This window comes from Anomalospiza imberbis, chromosome 15 (assembly GCF_031753505.1).
Source record: "Anomalospiza imberbis isolate Cuckoo-Finch-1a 21T00152 chromosome 15, ASM3175350v1, whole genome shotgun sequence".
Taxonomy (NCBI): domain Eukaryota; kingdom Metazoa; phylum Chordata; class Aves; order Passeriformes; family Viduidae; genus Anomalospiza; species Anomalospiza imberbis.
The window spans coordinates 11,700,344-11,721,131 of record NC_089695.1 but is presented as its reverse complement, the minus strand read 5'-3'; the positions used below and the strand labels follow the sequence as shown (position 1 = coordinate 11,721,131).

General features: G+C 42.2%; 1 protein-coding gene across 3 annotated transcripts; it reads right to left on the bottom strand.

The window, feature by feature from the left end:
• Nucleotides 1–245: 245 nt before the first annotated feature.
• CANX (calnexin) lies at nucleotides 246–17,397 on the bottom strand. 3 transcript variants are annotated; one of them, XM_068205889.1, is made up of 16 exons: nucleotides 17,256–17,299; nucleotides 12,376–12,444; nucleotides 9,344–9,532; nucleotides 8,811–8,884; nucleotides 8,224–8,282; nucleotides 7,850–7,991; nucleotides 6,470–6,551; nucleotides 5,143–5,335; nucleotides 4,047–4,236; nucleotides 3,234–3,347; nucleotides 2,603–2,759; nucleotides 2,075–2,290; nucleotides 1,552–1,671; nucleotides 1,310–1,448; nucleotides 1,086–1,174; nucleotides 246–489 (listed from the first exon to the last, which is right to left on the bottom strand). In XM_068205889.1, exons 3-16 carry the CDS (start codon nucleotides 9,527–9,529, stop codon nucleotides 436–438), a joined length of 1,815 nt encoding a protein of 604 aa, XP_068061990.1. In that variant the 5' UTR covers nucleotides 9,530–9,532; nucleotides 12,376–12,444; nucleotides 17,256–17,299; the 3' UTR covers nucleotides 246–435. The 3 variants fall into 3 exon arrangements, with proteins under 3 accessions (XP_068061990.1, XP_068061989.1, XP_068061991.1); XM_068205888.1 differs by lacking the exon at nucleotides 12,376–12,444 and having other exon boundaries at nucleotides 17,256–17,397; XM_068205890.1 differs by lacking the exons at nucleotides 12,376–12,444; nucleotides 17,256–17,299 and adding an exon at nucleotides 16,885–16,997.
• Nucleotides 17,398–20,788: the final 3,391 nt, after the last annotated feature.

Genomic DNA, 20,788 nt, shown 5'->3' with positions numbered 1-20,788 from the left:
AAAAAACTAGTTATAAAACTGCATTTTTATCACCTAGCACTTTCAAGATTCATTGTTATATTTCACTAATTAATATATTAAATTAAGCCAAGGTTTGAGACTGGAAAAATTCTACCAATCTACTTAAGAACAGAAAAGAATATTTAAAACCAAAAATGAAAAGGTTAGTTATGTTACATTCCAAAATCCACAGCCCATTATATTAAATGCTTTCTTTCTACAGGAATGATGCTCTTTAAAACAGATGATTGCAAATATTTTACTGCTAGACACTCCATTACATTGGATCGTGTGACTGGAACCTGTGGATGGTGAAATCTTGAGGTTTGTCCAAGTTTCCATGTAAGGTGTCCAAGGTCCTCTCCCAGAACCATGTTTGAAAACAACAACAAAAAAAAAAAAAAGAAATCACAGATCAAGTTCTTATGACTTTTTTCAATCTTTCCTTGGCTTTCTGTTTCTGGGTGATCTATTCACAGTTTCCTCCTCCTGCAAGAAAGTAATTTGTGTAAACATCAATAAAATAAAATCTAAATATACCCTTCATAACCATTTTGAGAAAATCGATGAAAAATAATCCACTTTCACTTCTACGTTAGAATTTCATTTTTGAAAGGACATACTGCTCAAAATATTTTGTGGCAAACAGGCAAATTCTTTGTTTTCACAGTGGATGTACACCATTTGTTGGGAGTGCTCAATAGCTTCTGCTGCTGGGAGAATCCTTTAACTTAAAGCAACACTCCACCCATTTTTGAGTCACTGTGTCAGTGTGGGGCACTTAAGGTCACATCCTGACTGCACTCAAAGCTGAGCAAGCCTTTTGCCTCAAGAAGCTGCCTTCCAACAGTCCCATTCCCCTCTCAAGGCAGGATCTACTGCAGTGCCTTTAGCAGGGTGCCCAAGCCTGCTCAAGTCAGCCACAGCAATTCCTATTCTTCAGGGGGATTAAGTTTTCTAAAAGTTCTGAACTGGGAGGAAGGGTCATATGAGCCTGGTTAAAAGTTAACATTGTGGTAAGGCCTGTTCTACATAACCTATGAAAGAAAATGCATAAGCTTCCTTCAAAGATCAGGCACTCTTACCTCGGATGCAGGTTTCCTGTCTTCCTCCTCCTCCTCTTCTTCCTCCTCTTGACTAGCACTTCCTAGATCAGCATCACTTTTCTGCTTCTCTTCAAGGGAGGAAAAAAAAAAATAATTCTCCTTCTTGACTTATCTTCAGTTCACCATTGGCTTTATTCCATATCTGCCAATCCTGCTGGTTTATTACATCAGGGAGAACATCATAGATTATCTGGTTTACCTACCAAGCTTTTCCTCATTTGCATCCTCCTCTTCCTCCTCCTCTTCTTTTTCCCCTTTATCTTTTTCTTCTTCTTTCTCATCATCTACCACATCAGGCTGAGGAGCATCAGTCTTCTTGTATTCTGCAGCACTTGGCTGTTTCTGAAAGGCAATGACAAACCCAAGCAATTATTTGTGACATTCAGGCACATTTTACTGAACATCCTTTTAAACATGAGGCTAATTATCAGAGGAAATGCATTACCTTCCCAGAACAGCAGAAAAGGACAACAAGGAACACTGGCAAAGCCACAGTGAGGATGTAGACTACCCAAAGCCAGGGACGCTCTTCAGCAGCTGCCATCATCTGGCCCACAACACCAGGCTGTAAGACCAAAAGAACTGTCAAATTCCACCCCTTAAAGCAAGTTGTAGCAGCTAAATTTAAGCTACAGAATTTTCAAATAGGCTTTTTGCAACTTTAAACATTGTAATTCAGACCTCAAAGAAAAAAAGCTAACCTGCACAAGTACTTTTCCCATAGCTTACAAATTAAGAATTAGGCTAAATAGTCTAAATACAGAGCAAAAACTCAGAAGAGACCAGTGAGTAGTCTTAGTTACTTATAGCAACCATTAACATCCTGTAATTATGAACCGAGGCTCCCACCTGGTTTAGCAAAACCCTCAGCCTTAGCACATACAGGTATATATTGACAAAGGCTGAGAGAAGCAGAGATGCTTCTACTGTTCCACTCCGCAGCACATAATTAAACCCTCCTCTCTCACCTCTGCAGCACCATCAGCTGCCTTTTTCAGTCCCCATCCATCACTGGCCCAATCATCAGCCACAGCTCTTTCAGTACAGATGATAAAGTTGTCAAAAAAGATGTCAGATGTCATGGACCATAACTCAAGTCCAACAGCACTGAAGGGAGTCATCTTGAAAGGTTCCAAGTCTTCAAAAAAATCTGGGTTTGGGATCTTTCTAGGTTTCCATATACCCTAGAAAAAACAAAAGATATTCAGCCTCATCTACTAGAAGACAAATTTTAGTTTTCAGCCCATTATGAATGGAGAGATATAACAATTCATTGCATTTAATTACAACATCTACAGGTGCAACTCATCAGTCTTTGGGAATCAATACAATGAAGTGATGCCTGCTAAGAAAGCACTTTGAATCTGTCCACTTGAAATACAGCATAATCATGACTGCACTTGAATTTCTAATTACATCTGCTGAATCTAAATCATTCTGCTTTTTGTAAGACAGATGCTTTATTGGCCATCAGCTTAAGCAATGAAAACACAAACCTGATAGTTCACGTTATCAATCATAGGAGGCTTCCATTTGCCTTTGTAGTTTGGATTGTCGATCATTGGGCGCTGCCAGGTGCCACAGCCAGGAGCTGTCTCACATTTAGGATTTGCAATCTGAGGTGCTTCCCATTCACCATCCATATCTTCATCCCTGAAAAGGCAAACTCAGTTTTGAAGTCTACTCCTTGCCTTCATACACAATAAAGCTCAGACAATGTCTGATTTCTGGGAAAATCTAAATTCCTACCACTAAATGAAGACACTGAAACTTTGTATAGCGTAAGTCTGTAGATAAATATACTGCAGAAGGAACAAGGATCTCAAAGACTAACTGTGAGGCACAGAAGATCAACAAAAGCCAGTCCCTGAGCACAGCCTCCCCCACTGCCCCTTCCAAGTAGGTTTGACTTCAAGGTGAACATTCCTGCCCTGTTCTGCTTACAGTCACAGAAGAGTTGAAAAATGCAGAGATGAATGCAGAACATGAGTCCTCAGACCACTGCCTTCTACTTTTGAAGAAAAATAGCCTGAACAGCAACTTGGTCAGCAAGCAACAATGAATTGCAAACGTCAGTACCAAAGTCATGAAATAATTGCTGCCATTTGCAAGAGTTAGTAAACTTACCAATCTTCAGGTTTCTCAGCATCAGGGTCTGCTACATATTCTGGCTCATCATCCAGCCAGCCCTCTGGTTTCACAGCATTTTCATCTGCGATCTTTGCAGGAGCATCCTCATCCCTTGAGGGCAGAGCATTATGTGTTAACATACACAACACCTAAGTTCTTAAGCCCAAGGCATGATTCTACAGACTCTGAACAAGCCCACTGCTCTAGACAGCCAGCTCACCTTCCTTTCTGTCAAGGTCACTCCATGATTTCAGAAAGGAATTGCCTTGCAATCCTAACACATGTGCCTCATGGCATATCAAGGTGCCAACTGCCAAGTATTACCACTAATTTTTTTAAAACCAATCTAGGAGAGGCATGCTACAGCAAATGCCATTTCTTAGCAGCAACTGCAAAAACACGTTTGTGCTTGAAATAGAGTCTATGATTAACAAAGCACAGGTACAAAGCCAGAAAGGCAGGATCAGTTTCTGATTTAGGGAGTCAGGTTTTTCAGTTACCTTATTTATACACTACACAAACAACTACAAAGATTCTTCAGTTATATCTTCTGCAGCTCATCAAGGATGAAAGCAACAGGTAGCATAGGTACTTCTGCAAGAACAGGAGCACTAAACAGAAATTCCCAGAGGATGTGGGACCTCTCTGCCTTTGCCTACTGAAGTGCTGTTAAGATGCCTAAACTGACAGTGCTTTGATTACAAGGGTGAGACTCAAAACCTTCCCTAAGTCACGTGAGAAAGACATTTTGATCAGGATGAAATTATCAGGCTCAATTATTCCCTCAATTCCACCCTTCCAACACCTTACCAGTCATCTGGTTTAACAGCATCTGGGTCTGGGATTTTTGGTCTCTCATCCCAGTCCTCAGGCTTCTGGTCATTTGGGTCCTCAATCTCTCGGGGTGGATTCACAGGAGGTGACATATCATTTAGCAAATTCCCACTGTTGACAACTGTTTGATCGACCAGTATCTCAAAACTATTGTCAGGATTCAGGACTGTAAGGAAAAAAGTTGCTGTAGTCATTGCATGTACTATACAAAGCATGAGTCATAAAGCATCACTCATCCCCACTGCACAACCCAAGCTACCACCTACCCATCAACTGCTTTAAAGAACTGCTAAGAACCTTTCTCCTTACACCAAAGTGCAACTAGTGATGATGCACCACATCTCACCCTGTGAAAAGGCAGACTCTTGGCAGAAGTCCTACGTGTGTTAAAAGCATGGAGGTTTGTAAAGTGATTTAGCAGTTACCACAACAAGTTGACTTTGGCACAGAAAGTATTGCTTTAGTAGTAAGAATGTATATACTCATATTCTACTCCAGACTAAGACTTCCTACTAGTGACTTAGAGGATTTTAATCTCATTTCTTTATCTTCTGCTGTCTCTCTAGTAGGAAGAGATAGAGACACTCCTAAGTACTTCCTGAAAGATTTTGATCATGGATAATATACCAGACACTATTTCAAGAACTCCTGAGTTTGTCTGGCACACGAAAGCAGAAAAAAACACAAACAAAACTAAAACAAACTATGATGCCTCTACATGTAAACCTTAAGTGTACCCCATGTTACCTAGAGGCAGCATTCAGACAGTGTATACACACTGATCATTATTTCAAATATACTTAGTTCAAGTTACTTACAACTGCTCTGAAATTCAGTTCTCCTTTAAGTATTAAGTTCAAGTTGCATGACCTTTCTTACATGAATCAAGACTTCCTGGAAGGATGAAATAAGCCTTTGCACAGACAATCAGTTTTTGCATTTGAAGCTTTCAAGTGGTTTTTAGTCGTATGGTGCATTGGCAAAAATATTCACATGTTCATCTGGCTCACTTTGAGCTTCTGGTGCAGAAGATGTAATAATTATTAATATGCACAGTTAGCAGTCACCATACCTAGAGTATAAAGATGAGTCTTCTTATCAGTAAAGTAAGTCTTCAGATCTGCATCTGGACGCTTTGCGTGCTTTTCCTCGTATTTGCCGGTCTTTGGGTTTTTGTGCCGGAAGATGAAGTGCAATTTATAGTCCTCTCCACATTTGTCAGGGCCAAACATTATTGTATATGGAGTTTTGTCATGGAACTGATCCTATAAAACAACACAATACCTCACTCCATTATCTTGAAATACAACTTAAGTCATTGTCTGGCCTATGAGTTCCCAATTCATTAAAAACTATTCTGCAACTTGAATACCAAACCCATGAAGTCTTCACACTAAATCTTATGTTCTTCATATAAGCCTCCAGAAAAAATAATGTGCTAAGAACTATCCCAGCTATTTAATTTTGTACCTTTGGACTCCACTTTCTATGTGGAAAACACCAGCTATTCAGGTGTTATCCAAAATATCAGCGTGACACCCACAACATTTAAGTACATCTCTACAAAGTATTCTAAAAGCTATCAATTAGAAGTATCAGCTACTGGCAATAATGAAAGGCTAGCAAGGCCACTGAGTTCCCTTCACACAAAGTGATAAGCAGCACTAAAAGTGAAGCCAAGCTGCACTTAGTCTACACTTATGAACTGGGGTATGCCTCAGTCTAAGCTCTAACTGCATATAATCATCACTGAACTCTGCAAGTCTCATTGTTCTTGCTAATGTTAGCTGAAAATTCAATGCACATATGAAAACTGATTAGGCAGCCAAGTTGTGTTCTGGGTGTTTGTGGTTGTTTTGGAATTTTTTAATAGTTTAAAAATTGTATTAATAATACAACCCCAATGAGACTGCAGAAGGAAATAAGAAGTATAGATAACAAGTCATAAAAGGTACATCTTATAAAGTCTAGGAAAATGGCTAAAGAAAACCCATAGGCTACAAGAGCCTACGCAAGGTTACCCAGTAGTTCAGCTTTGTCTGAACCAGCTAAACCACTTCAATGAGAGGACAAAATTCAGTTCTTAGGCCTCAGGAGCTGGCCACACTCCTAAGCACCTCCTCTTTGGTTCTAGAACCCAGGAAAATCTGAAGTACTGCAGAGTATGGCAAAGGTCTACAACTGCTCAGCTATTAGGGAGCTTCAGTTTCCACTCAAGGAGCCGTCACATTTCAGTACTTATCCTCTCCAACTGAAAGCACTGGGAAAACGCTGAGTGCAAAGTACTTGGGCAATCAGGCCCCACTGCCTCCACTAAAAGGGTTTCTTCAGAAAGAAGCAAAGTGAAAAAACTTCAAGTTCTTTCACAGCTAATACCCAAAAGTAGTAACATTACTCACCAGGCTCAACTCAGGGGTTTTTGAAAGCAATTTCACATAGGCCCCACCACACTCTATTCCATTTTGGAAGTTTACTTCATACCTAATTTTAGTTTTGGATAGAAGAGGCGAGAGCACATGTTATACATTAAGAAAAAATATTTTTGTAATACACAATTACAATTTTGTCAGTACAAATTAACAGTAACACTGTTTTGTTGTTGTTTGCTTTAAATCACTTACCCAGTGAATATTAAAGATACCATGATATGGATACATAAAGATTTAAGAACTATTCACAAGAGCCTGAGAAACAGTTAAAAAAAAAAAATGAAGATTTAGAAGAATTAACCTGACAGAAAAAATTAAAGAAATTGAGTGATGGCCTAGACGATAATGACCTAGAAGTAGAGAGGAGGAAGAAAAAGCTTTCCAGTATATGACACTTCAACAGGGATTGAGGTAAACTATTATCCCCACAACTACTTTGGTAGACAGACAATTGAATTTGCAAGACTACAAAACAAGAACAAATGGATTTTAGGAGAAGCCCCTTTTGGGTTAAAAGCATACAGCAGTATTTTAGGGATGCCAAGGAGCCTGAAAAAGGCAAAACATCTCTGTCAGGAATAAGCTAAGTATGCTTGATCCTTTCACAATGCCAGCAGCTGGAGTGGATGACCACTGGGCTTTATTTTTAGCCTTGTATTTTGAGCCAAAACTAAACAGTGCAAAGCAAAGTGACCAATTCATTATCTTGTGGAAATACAAATTAATTTACTCTTTGCTTAAAATTGATAAATCACTAATAGTGCACAGTTCAACTGCTCTCACTGAATTATGTTTTCCCCCTGACTTGCTAGTCTAACACACATGTAAGTAGATTCTTCTACAACAGTTGTGACCTATGTAAGGTGTTCATCTTCCATGGCAAATGAACTAAGACGCAGGAAGAAGGAAACAAATGCATCTTTACCCCTCCATCCACTTCCCCTCAGAAACAGGGGGCAGTTTACTGTATAAGAAAGTGCACTGACCTACTTACCGACCAGCACCCGCTCAAAAGGACAAGCACTTCCACAATTAGCAGTACAAAAGTCAGCTGCCTGACCTTGTTACTACAATTAAATCAAGTGAACTGAAGCCACAAGACAGGTTACCAAGTCTAGTTTGAAAGAATTCTACCTTTTCCAGGCTTCAGAAGGACCCATGCTGTTACTAACTCGCCACTTTGGGAGTTTGGGTTACTATTTTACTCTTACTCAAAACAGTGTAATAGCATGTTACAGCATCTTGTGTCATCTAGACCCCCAGTCAACAAAAGCTCAATTATGGAATTAACCTCAGCTTGCTATCGTGTCACCCTGGAATCAACAGAACACCAAATTATTCTTTACTTACTGTATAATAAGGGGTTTGTTATCAAACACAAATGGCTTGGAAAGTTTGGACGAAATTGCATGATGCTTGGCTCGGGTTACCATTACAAGCCCTTTGTCTCCTGGAAGCTTCGTTTCCTTCATGTCTTGGACTTCCCACTTACCTGGGGAGGAAATTGACCAAATGCTCATTTATCTTAAAATCTCAGAGAGGATTTTTTTTTTTAAATCAGAACAACATTTTATATTATTAGCCAGGTATATAAACATCCCTCTCATTTTCTTCAGTGAATATGATTTTAGCTGAGAAACAGAAAAGACAGACTTGCACCTCTTTTTCATACATGACAAACAGCATCAGAAACATTTATCATCCAAAACCTGAGTTGGACTCACCATCATATTTGGCAATCTCATCATCTGTATCATCTTTCTTGGCTCTGGAAAGGACCCATCTAGAAGACAGAAATCCAATGGTTGGAAAACTGTATTTCCCCCCCACCACACACACTAAAAATCCTGCCCTTAAGATAAGGTAGCCCTTGCTGTCTCATGACTACACCTCAGTATCCTGATCCCCTGAGGAATTCTGTTCCCAAGCCCACCAACTTCTCTGTGTTTGTCACTTCCCACCCCAAGGTAGTACTATGGCCTCATGAGCAAGTACCTCACTCCCGTAAAAGAAAAAAAAAAAAAAAAAAAAAAGAGAAGTACCACCTTACCATCTTCACATCACCTGAGGAAAGTAAAAAAGCTACATGTAATGGCCTCACCTCCCCTTTATTACTAGAACTTAAGGAAACACTGGTTTAACTCAGCATCTGAACACCTAGCCTCAAGAAGTCATTACTGTAATCCCAACTGAATAGGGGCGCCTTTGATTCAGTTTTGAATAACACAAGTTCTGCAGAGAGGGTTTCACTGCCTTTCACCAAGACTTTACAATATTTGCTGTACCAAATCATCCTTCAGATTATACTCACCCATCCAGAGTTCCTTTATCAAAAGATTCCGCAAAATACACTTCACCAGTTGGGACAGGGGGCCTGTAAGTAACCTATTGGAAAAGGGGGCCATTTATGCACCTTTCAAGACATCTTTATTCTCCAGAAATACAGGCACGTAAAGCTCACACTCCCTCCTACATTCAAGTACAGCTCACCTGGACATTCTTGAAGCATAAACACAGAAATTACATAAATATTGCTGCTTGTGCCAAGTTATTGTGCTCTTGTCTGCAACTAAAACTCAAGTATATACCTAACTAGAAATTTTAGCATTAACTCCCGATACTCACATCACAGATTTCAAGGACAGATTTAAGTCTTCTGGAAAAACATGGATGACATGAAAACAGGAACAAAGCAGCAGCCAACCTTAATTCCAAGCCCTACTCCTAGATAACATATTTTGTAACATTATAACAGGTTAAGGAAATAAAGACAACTCTGATCAGACTCACATTAATCAAAACACAAGCAGCAATTCAATTGTTAAAAAAAATTCTATGCCAAACCTTTGGAGCTGGAGGAGCACTGCTTGTTTCAGACTTTGACTCTTCTACATCCTCAATACCATCATCCAAGTCATCTTCGATATCAACTACATCATCAGCATCATTGTCTTCATCCGTATCATGAGCCTGGACAGCAAGGATCCCAAGGGCTAGCAGGGTCACACACAGTAGCCATTTCAGCTCCATGTTCTGAATAAATAAGACAAGGCAAAGTGGTCAAGCCAGCACGGCACGCAGAACAACACGATGCTTCTCGGTACAAATCCGAGCATCCAAGGCAACAGGTGAAGTGCAAACTTATCTCCCCAGCTCTGTTATTTACAGCATCTGCCTGAGACAGCTCTAAAAGCTGGGGAGGAACACAACATAAAGCTAAGTATTTAATACCAAACAGACATTAACTGAGTGGAGAACCACACGTACGCGTTCTGCAAATCATGCAGAAGTGTCAATTTTTCTCTTACATTGCCACAGGCCACAAGCAGGACAGCAGACATATACATGACACCACAACATATCTGGCTGTAAAAGCCTAAAAAGAAAACCTATTTCATGCTTATGAAGGACTTTAAATACACCATGCAGGAACTCAAACTTCCAGTCAGTCCTGAAATTGAAATAAAATTTTCTATTTTATTCAAAAATAGTAATTTTTGCAGAGTACTCAATCTTCATCTCCTGTTCAATATATTTTTTGTCCTTTCAAATGCAGAGCTCTCGTGTTTTCAATAATCAAACCCCTTCCCCAGGTTTTACTGTAAAATTACTACTAGTAGTAGCAATTAGTCATTGCTGCTACTGGCAGATGCCTATAAGCAGTTGAAGCTCCTGGAAACTGCCACTTGATTCAATTCCCTTATTTCAATCTCTAATTTAACAAGACGACCAAAGAAAGAGTAGCTGTTACCTGAAATCTTAGAGAATTAAAATATCACACGTAAACTAATTCATAAGGTGCTCAGCACATTGTCAGACCTGAAACAAGAGAGATATTGGCAAGCTGTAGCTTAAAATATCTTGTAAGTAAAATGGGTTTCAATTTGACTTTCCTCCTAGAAAAACTACAAGATCACTGCATCTTTAGGTTGATACAGAAACACTCCCAGAATTCTACTCAGTTTTAATCTACCCAAAACCCTCACAACAACAACCTATGCCTTGCTCATCTTTTCTCCTTTGAATCCCACTCCAAATTTTCCTCCCAAAACCAGAGGAATAACTGAGACTGAATTTCCTTTGGAAACACGTATAAAACCAAACATCCCCTCCTCCTTCTCTTACACTCCTACCTCATACTGTAGCCCTGCAGACTTTCAAACATAATTCAAACAGAGTTAACAGTGCCTGTAGGGGCTTAAGATCATGCTAGGAAACAAACTTTCAACTTTCCAAAGCATGTTTAGGCAACTAAAAGAGTTCACATTCTCAAAAGCTTATCAGCATTATCCAATTTTCCAAGACTACACTGCATACTAGATCTACCATTCTTAGATTATTCTTTAACTTCTAATGACAGAGAGGATTTTAAAACTTTAGAACTGCAGTTTTATAACCACAACAAAATTGTATTTTAAAGACTTTTGCTGAGGTCATGTCCAGTTTGTCACTACAGGAACATGCAATTGCAGCCAGTTTTCCAACAATAGTGATGGCCTTGAGGATTATAGTCCAAATGCATGTGCACTGTCCTCCCCCACTCAGTTCAGGCAACTGCACCCAAACACTTCTGAGCCAAAAGGACAATCATTCCAGAAGGAATAGCTGACAAAAACTTCCAAGGGCCGTTATATATGAGCAAAGCTTGTTTGCTTAATGCACAGTGTACAGCCAAAACTGAAAACAGTTTCAGTCTTCAAAACAGCTCATATTAGTGTGAGAGCCACAACACAGAACCAAGGACTGAAAATGGTCAAGCAGACATCAGTACCCTTGGAGATGCAAATTCTTCTTGCACAGAAAACATGCTCTTTGAATAAACTCCTACCCAGCAGCATAAAAGCAGTACAGAAACGAGAGCCTGAAACTTCATCTGAAAAAATGATCTTCAGAGCTCTGGATGTGCCCTGTGTGACTGAAGCAACCATGGATGAAACAGCACAGAAGCACCTTTCCATGGAAAGGGTTTCATTTTGTCTTACCTTACCAATAGGGCTTCACTAAATATTTTTAAAATAGAGCTAAATTCAGGAAGACAATACAGTTTTTATAAGTGCTTTCAAATTATCCTATGCAGATAGAATGAGCATGTCATGATTTGCAAAGTGATACAACAAAATTAATCTTAAAAATATACCAAGGTTAAAAATGAACCAAATCTCTCCTTTCCTAAAAGGAGTTTCTGCACCCCTCCTCCCAACCTTGTGCAAAGGGTATTAACAGTTTAACATGCAAGTAATCCTTTAAGTAATCTCACCAGGAGCCAAACCAGCAAGAAAGTTTTGGTGAAAGAATTAAATCATCCCCCACAACTTTCCTGCCAGCACTGACTTCATATGTAATTACCTACTTCACAATCCCACCTCAACTACAACCCTTTGAAAATATTTGTCAGCAGCAAATGGACTTTGGCACATGCTCACACCCAAGTGGCAAAGGTGTGTGGCCTCCAAAATTCTTCTGTCAAACCATCTTAGTGAAACCAGACAATTCTGCCCAGGAACCACACATCAGGGACCGAAGTCTGCTGCTGCTGCATGGCTGTGCTCATGATACAGCCACAGGTATCTACCCTGCTACACTTATTTAATGCTCTGTCTGAATTTGAGGCCTTGCTCAACCTCATTTCAAGGGAGAAGTATTTCATGGTCAAGTTACCAAGCAAGCTTCATCACCCTCCCCAACAAAAAAAAAAAAAAAAAAAAAAAAAGCAAGCTAAAAAATCTGAAAGGAAGCTAATCCAGTCTCATGTCCTTACCTCTTTACAGTCATTGGCAAGCAGTTGTCACAAGTTTATATCCCTGGAGAAAGCTGCTTAGGACACTTCCTACATATTAAATCAGTCCCAAATTCAACATAAGCTACCATTCATATACCTTGAGTACAGGCTGGTAGCTTCTTCTGCAACTGCCAGTTATTATGCCAAACTCCTTATTATGTTTAAGCTGAAACAATATAAAAAGCTGACTAAATTATAGAAAAAAGGCACTATGTTCTCAGAAGAGCAATTTAAGTGAAGCACACATTTTCGATATTTAAAAAGCTACTTCTATCCATAATGGATGTACTGCTACAGGAAAAAATTTCAAATTCACTTTACACAATCCTTAGGGACACAACATAAACACAATTATGCCCTAGTAAATTAGGTTATTCCTAAATAGAAGAGATGGGTAGGGGGAAAGAGCTACAACTCAGCTTTTATACAAAACAGGCATAAATCAATTTTTCAGTGGAACTTTAAGTTGCTGGCAACTACAGGTATTCAGTTAGCCATGTCAAACATAGTCTAACCTTCAGACGCTCTCACCTACTCTATTATGATCAGACTTCTCTCTTAAAAAGTGTCCAATTTCCAAGCAATTACCATCCTTAGCCATTTTTTACTCTGCCTTCACCTCCCTTCCTTAGGTTAAACTGTGCAGTATTTCTGAAGGTTGGTGTATTTCTGGTCATGCAACTGTCAAAAGCCATTAACACAGGAACACTTTCATAATAGGTGAGAGCTTCTGATGTCTCCATTCTACTTCAGTGTAACCATCACTTTCACCATAACAATGTTTCAAGTCAGAGATAACTCCATATACTTTTTTTTTTAATAAGGTCTTCAGTCACTTACAGAGATTGGCACACCACTCAGACTGAAGGGAATACTACTGCAATCCCAAAGTTTGAGACTGTCAGTGTTACAGATTACTTGTTCTCTCTGCACACACCCATGGCCAACTTCTACCCCAGAAAACTTCAGAGCCGACACATTTAAGCACTGTGCACCTGATTGTCAAAAGGCTACAACATTTTACCCCTGTATTTTTAAGATCTATAGCAGAGTGCAGGAAACAGTCTTCTGGAACATCTGCGCTACAGACTTTTCTTTTTCACAAAGTAAAATCAAAACCAAATTGGAGTGGGATTCAGAAACAGAATCAGGATCTTACCCCAAAAGCACAACACCTACCATGTAGAACTAAGTGATTGCTACCTTTGGAGTTCAAGGCTTTCAAGAAAGTCATGCATCTTCAAAGATTAATTTTTATTTAGAATTCCCCCTTTTCAGGGCATAAAGGAGAAAGTTCTTTATCATTGGTACAACACTGGAAGCACTCATACAACAGACAGCTGTCACTACTCTCCCTAACACACATGTCCCCTGGAAGAGTGTGAAATTGCCCATAGAAAGGATCTTCAAGTCCTCTGCTATCATTCTTCCAGAACATACTGTTTAGTAACTTCCCTGTCAGGTCAAACAGAGCCTGCAAAACCAGTTTAATCATCTCCTTGGTTACTAATCTATTTCAGTGGTTCATCAAGCCAGTTCTTCATACAGCATATTTCAGAATGCATAACTACATTTGAATGGCTACTGGCTATCTGGTTTAATTATTTTTTTAAAGAGTAGTAAAGAGTCAGACTAAACAGATCTTATGAAAATAAGTCATTTACTACAAACTACACCTAGGCAATTTAACCAGATGAGCATCAATGGTTTCTCTTTCAGCAGTACCTGAAGTCTCAGCTGAGTGACTTAAGCAAAGGAAGAACAAAACCCACTAGCAAAGTTCTGTGCTCCCAACACTGGGTTTCAGTGTGGTATTCACAGCAGAAGCACACCAGTGAAAACAAGCACAACGCCTCATGCAAGGCAAGAATTAGGGAAGAAAAATTTAAAGTCAACATAAAGATGATTCATCACAACACAAAAAAAAAAAAATCGCAAAGAGGCAAGAACAGAAAGGCTGAGACACAGACATACATTTTCCCTCTCAAATGAAAGTTCTGTGGGTTTTCAGCAAAGGCTCAGTTACCCTACTTGGTAGTGCACTAATTTCCTAAAGTCAGAATTACTGAAGAGCAGAGGAAATCTCTTCTACATCTCACAATCCCTCTGCCTTCCACATCCTGCCTCCTCTGTGGTGCCCGGGTAACTGTTTACACAGCCTCATGATGAACCAGCCCCTGGTTTAAGACGGCTCGAAGTCCTTCTGCCATGTTATTTTAACCCTGAATCAATACCCCAGGCCAACCCAGCAGCAAAAGCAAAAAGAATTGTAGCAGTACCAGTGAAAGTAAGTAGCCAAGGATAGAGGAAATAAAGCTGTTGGCAGCAGAGCCAGCTCAATACCACAGTTTCAAGTGCAGGTCTGTCACCTGCACCTGCCTGATCTGTCTTTAGGCAGATTTGGAGGATGGACATCATGGTGAAGCTGAAAACTGTGTAGCCAAATGCTATAATTTCAACAACTAGTACAGGGCCTCAGCACCCCTTGAAAGGGGATATAATAAAATTATGTTCATGTCTATACAACAACTCATATAATGCAGACAACACTTTTTCCTCTGTAATACTGTTTTTCAGATGGACAAGTTCCACTATTGTGAGGATTCTGCCTTTAACATCATAACTCAATGAACAGCAGACAAGGCTAAACAAAACCATCTTACTGACAAGAGAAGAGAGGCAAGAACTCTCCATGGTGGTGGTTTACCCTCCTACATCAATTTTTTTTTCTTCAGTAAGGAAAGGAATGGCTGGGATACACTTCTACATGAGGAAGAAGTCTCCTGGAAAGGATTAGCCAAACCTCTCCTGGAGAGCCCCACAAAAAAAGCTTCCTCCTGTTTGGGTCCTAGAGAGCACAAACCAGGCAAGGGATTAGGTGTGAAAAGGGACAGCAACAAAGCTTGCTTTTAATAGGCATTTCAAATATGCCAGTTTCTAAAAATAATGTACAACAGTGCAGATACAGTGCAGAAGCAAAAAGCAGATACTGTTTGTCAGCACAGATATCCTTCCTGCAGAACTGGAAGTCCTTGGAGGGTAAGACAGAACCATGAGGCTTTTTGACCTCATAAAACAGATGGGCTGCTAGGAAAATTGTATTAGTGGGAGCAGATCTGGAGGAACCCCAAGATCTTTGAGACCATCACACCTAGAAATCAATTCAAGTTTGCCCTGCTAAAGAACTGATTCCAACAAGAACAGGCTGCCACCATGATTACTCCCAGAAGCAGAAACTCAAAGGCCAGAAAAGGAAGTAAAAGGCAGAGCTAAGTACAAGTCTCAGTGTATTCTCTGTAAAGGATTTATTCATTTACTCAGAGTAAGTGCTATAGCACACCAAATGAGAGGGTAATCTGATGGAATTTGAAAACTTTCTTACTATTTTACACTAGATTTCCTTCCTAGGAGGGCAGTTGATCCCAAACAGCAGTTTACATATCATACACACCTTGCAATGCTGCCTGTAAACTGGACAAGTATTTTCTTCATAATGTTTTTTTAAACTAGAAATACTAGAAGTTAATACAAACACAGTTTTACTCAGACCTTTTCCTGATTTTATTGTTTTGCATAAGCTTATCAAATACAGCCAAAATAACAATAAAATTATCTTTGAAGTCAGGTACCTCAGTGTGAACCTAGAGTAATATATATATCAACCTATATTTAACCATTATTTTATCTGGATTAGCTCATACATTATTATAGTTCTGCTATCTCTTTGCAGTACTTTAGCAACAACCAAAACCACAACGTGCAAGGCTGTCCCATAAAACCCATGTGATATGCTTACTTGACGACATGAAGTCAACACACTACATTTAGAAATACATTACATGCCTACAGACCAGTTTTCAGACATCTAGCATACTCTAAATAAGTTCCAGAAAGAGTTTTCCACGATGATCTGCAGAGACTCTGTAGCATTAATTACATTAACACTGATCATCTTGAGGTCTGGACCCTCACCATTAATACATGTCCACTACCCTTCACAACCAAATCACCTGCAGCATTTCTCTTTCTGTAGCCTAGAACGTTCTGAACCACAAACCTGCATGTGAAAGTTCACACTTTAGAATCAGTACAGATAAGAAAGCAGTGTGCTGTACATGCTTTAATTCAATGGTGTGGGTGTTTTGGATTTTTTCTTTTAAAAGCACACAATACAATCCTCAGCCAGAAATGAGAAGTCATTTATACGCTATTTTAAAGACACCCAATGCAAACAATATTTGGGGACAAAAATCAAAGCAGGCATTTCAATGCCTTTAAAGTCTCAGCTCTCCCTGCTACAGATTCCTCACCTGCACTTCACCTGTTGGGACTCCAGCCCCGCGCCATGAGCTCCCCCTTCCAGAGGCTTCTCCTTCCCCTCACACAGCCCGAACCAGGCCCAGGCCGTGCTCTGCACCCACCTCCCGATCCCCCTTTGCGGGCTTCCTGGGGAGCACGTTCAAGATTATTTCCGACATGGAACACGTAGCCCGATAAAACCTAAACCACGCGCTGCCCACACCGACGTGCGACTCCCCTTCCCTGCCGGTTCCAGCACGCGGCCCTGGCGCCGGCCGCTGCCCGGAGCGGCGCTCCCAGAACTCACCAGAAGAGCCGCCGCTCCCCCCAGGCCGCTCCGAGCCCTGCGGGTGCCGGGCGGGACCCGGCGCCGCCGCCGCAGCCCCGCGCCCGCCCCCGGCCTCAGGGGCCTCCCCAGGCCGTCCCTCTCGCCCTGACTCCGGGGGCTCCCCGCCCCCTCCCACCCCCGGGATGGGGCCGGGACCACGCATGGGCCGCCCACCCCCCAGGGCCCAGCAGCGCCCCGCCGCACGCCCCACGACAGGCCGAGCTCCCCCACCGCCGCGGGCGAGGCCGTTCCCCGATGATCTCCCCCGCCGCGATGTTCCGGAGCCGCAGCGGCTGTGGAGGGACGGCACGCACGGACGGACGGACGGACGGACGGACGGACACACTCACCCTCCGCCGCCCCGGCCGCCGCCGCCGCCGGGCTCCCCTCGCCTCCGTCACGTGCCCGCGCGCCCGCCGCCGCCCGCCTATCTGCCGCGCGCCAGCCCCACCCCCGCCTCACGGCGCTCGGCCTCTCCCATTGGCGGACAGCTCTCCCGTCCGCCCGCCCAGCCGCCGGTTGTGCGCTCTGATTGGCTGATGCCACCGCCGCTCAACAGCCGGCCCGCCTCTAAACACGCCCCCAACGGCGCTGCCCTTCGTGGAGCGCTGTCATTGGTTGGCGGGGTTGCAGGAAGTGCCGGCTGATTGGGTGGATGCGGGCAGGCCGTTGGGGTGTGGGCGGGTCCCGGCGGGGCTCGGGCCAGGGGCGCTGCGGAGGCTGACGGGCGGCAGGGGGCGGCACCAGCGCCTCACGCCCCCCATCCCCTCACGCCCCCCATCCCCTCACGCCCTTCACCCTCTGGCCCATAAAATTCCGCTGTGTTAAACGGCAGAGCCATCTTTATGTCTTCTCGTTCCTTAGAAGGGGTGTTCAGGTTTTCTTGCCTATTCAGCAAATTCAGTGTATCTGGTGGTTCTTTTCCTCAATTACAAGCCGAGGGTTTAATAAAGTAGCGAACAGCGACACAGCCTCCAGCATATTTGGAACATGGCAGTGCTGCTGAGCAGCTGCTTGCCCAAAGGCCTTGTGCAATCCCGGAACCTTTAACCTGTGCTCTGTTTTGAAAATGAAAGTAACGTGGTTTTGTAGACGTGAAATACTGTGTAAATGTTGAACGTTTGTACTTCGAATCCTTAAAGAAACACAGGGAAATAGAGAAAAAAGTGTCCTTGGTGGGCCGATGGGACAGACAGGCCGAAGGAGATGCTGGGTTTGATGGACCATGTGAAGGAGGCCGAGATTAAACTGGAGGAGTCTCCGTGTCCTGCGGCACACAGCCATGTGGGAGGCCAGGGAACACGGCCCCTCGGTGAGGAAAACAGGCTCTGCTACCCTGGAAGGTACAGCACCTTCGTGCTGTCTCTAAGCTGCACCAGCTGAGAGCGGTTCCTTGGAAAGCTGTCTCTGAACCACCCAGCTCAAAGCGAGCTCCTGTGAGGCCTGTGGGCTGCAGCCTGTTCCAGGAGACAGGAGGTATTCTGTAGGAAGAACAAATCCAATATTACTAGGGAAAAGTAAGAAAGAAAAGGGTCGTGGTTTTTTTCCTCTGTAAACATAAATCTGAGTTGATGCAGTGAGTCAGCAGTATAAGTTTCCCCACAGAGAAAATTCCACCGTGTTAGGACAAAGCAAACAGAGCCCCAGCATTCAGAAATAAGGCTCAGCATAAATGAAATCAGCAAATCCCTGCTTGCACTGAAGTTTGGAATCAAACACATTTTTCCAGAAAGACACCAAGCTGGCTCCTAAATTGCTCTGTTGAGCTATACCCAGACTGAGCAGAAGATGCCGACAGGCAGGGAAACAGTCACAAACAGGCAGCACAGGAGATATCAAATGTTTAAAGAAGAACCTAAAAACACTATGGAAAAATACTTTAAAGAGTAACAAAGCAGTATATTTTAGCAAGTGCCCTCCTCAATCTAGGCAAACCCATTTTCCCACCAAATATCTTTCAAACCTTTCTTTTGAAACAGGTTATTAACTGCAACATGACTGCAGGACAGCATAATACTGCTGCTGAAATCACAGAAGCACCAGGAAGTCAAATACACACACACACACGTGATTCCCCTTTCTCTCCCACCCTTTCCCAAAAAAGAAAACATTCCTTCCTTTTACAACCTGCTGAATCATGGCACAGGCAGGCAGCCCTGGAGCTGGCTCCTGCCCCTGCTGCTTTGTCATCGAGAAGAACAGAGCACTCTAAGTTACAAAAAAAAAAAAAAAAAAGAAAAGAAAAGAAAAAAAAAAGAATCTGCTAAAAGCATATCCTATGTGGGGATTTTCAGGATGTTTGAACTTAGATAAAAGAAATACAGAATGAACACAAGAGAGAGATAGCTGAGAAGGTGGTGTTTTTAGACTCTAGAGTGCCAGGGCAGGGAAGGTGAAAGAAAGAAAGAGAATGGCAGATACCACATGGCAAACATGACATTGTCAAGGAAAAACATTTTGGTGTGTTCAGGCTTTATTGCAGCAGATTTGCTTTGTCCCACAGACAAACACTCAGGAAGTGTGTTGCTCTCTGACTTTGGCAGTACAGTTGGAAAGGCAGAAATCAGGCAGTGTGGTGAGACTGGCAGAGTCTGAATATGCACACCTCAGAGGTGAGATGCAACGGTCAGTTTATTTGTGCACTAGAACTTTGAGTAATTCTATTTTTGGGAACTTTCTTTTCCTGAGTGTTATCAGACAGAAACCTCATGTGCTTTCCACTGGTATTTTCATAATTCCCTCTAACTTGATCTCCAAAATGTTCCTCCTTCCTTAAGCCCTTCAGGGCATTGCTACATTGCTATAGTTCTCCTTGCATTTCAAGCACTAGTAGTACATCTTTTCAAACTCATCTCCTCTGGAAAACTGGCAAGAAGCGAGTGGAAAATCCAGCAGGTTAGCATGACAGGAGGGTCACCACACTGGCAGAGAGCAGGCAGTCAAGGCAGAAAACCAGTGAGAGAACACTGACTTTTGCTCTTTCAAACTTTGAACTGCAGGAGGGAAGGCAAGCTCACATCACTGTACGGAGCAATGTCCATGTGCCCTGGAATGCTTTCCATGGAAAACACATTTTGTTACAAAGACATCTCTGGAGACAATGTTCGAGAGAAGGATGGGAAAAGATGCATGAACATTATCACAACAGGGGGAGGATATTCATCTTAAAGGGAAATAATGAAGTCCTGCCATTTTCAGGGCTAATAAACATGAATGTAAAAAGTGTTAAAAGTTAATTGTAATAAGATGAAGCAGATAAGTAGTAACCAAGCACTCACAGATGGACAGAAAGAGACAGGCAGACAGTATTGAGGTAGAAGAAGACAATCTATCCACCTGATACCATTTGCACAAGCTGGGAAGTATCCCTGAGAGCAGGAACTTCACAGACAACTTCTGGGACGCAGAAATTCAGTCACCCAAGACAAGACAGTAGGTGCAGGTTTAGTCTGGACATAAGGTAGGGAAATCTTGATGGTTGTACACAGCTTTCCTGGCTGTCATAAGCATTGCACCAGTTTGCTGGGCACCATTTGGCTTCTACTGTGTCCCTTTCTGCCAGTTCTTTCATGGACCTGGGGTAGGTTTGCTTGAGAGAGGCCCTCATATATCCCCACAATTGTGTCCTCCCTGAGGGTCTCACACTTGAGGCATTTGTATCCAAGCGTGGTTGCAATGGGTGGACAGGAGTTATTCCCTCACTAGGGAAATGCAGGTTACCCTTTGGATTTAAACACAGCTGAAGGCTTGCCAGCAACAGCAAGAGGCTGCCAACACCTTGCTGTCCTTAGGGCATTAGCAACGCCCAAAACCTTTTGCAAAGAAAATGCTCGATCCCCACAGCTCGCTGAGAGGCAGGGCACAGAGAGGGGCTGTGTGATTA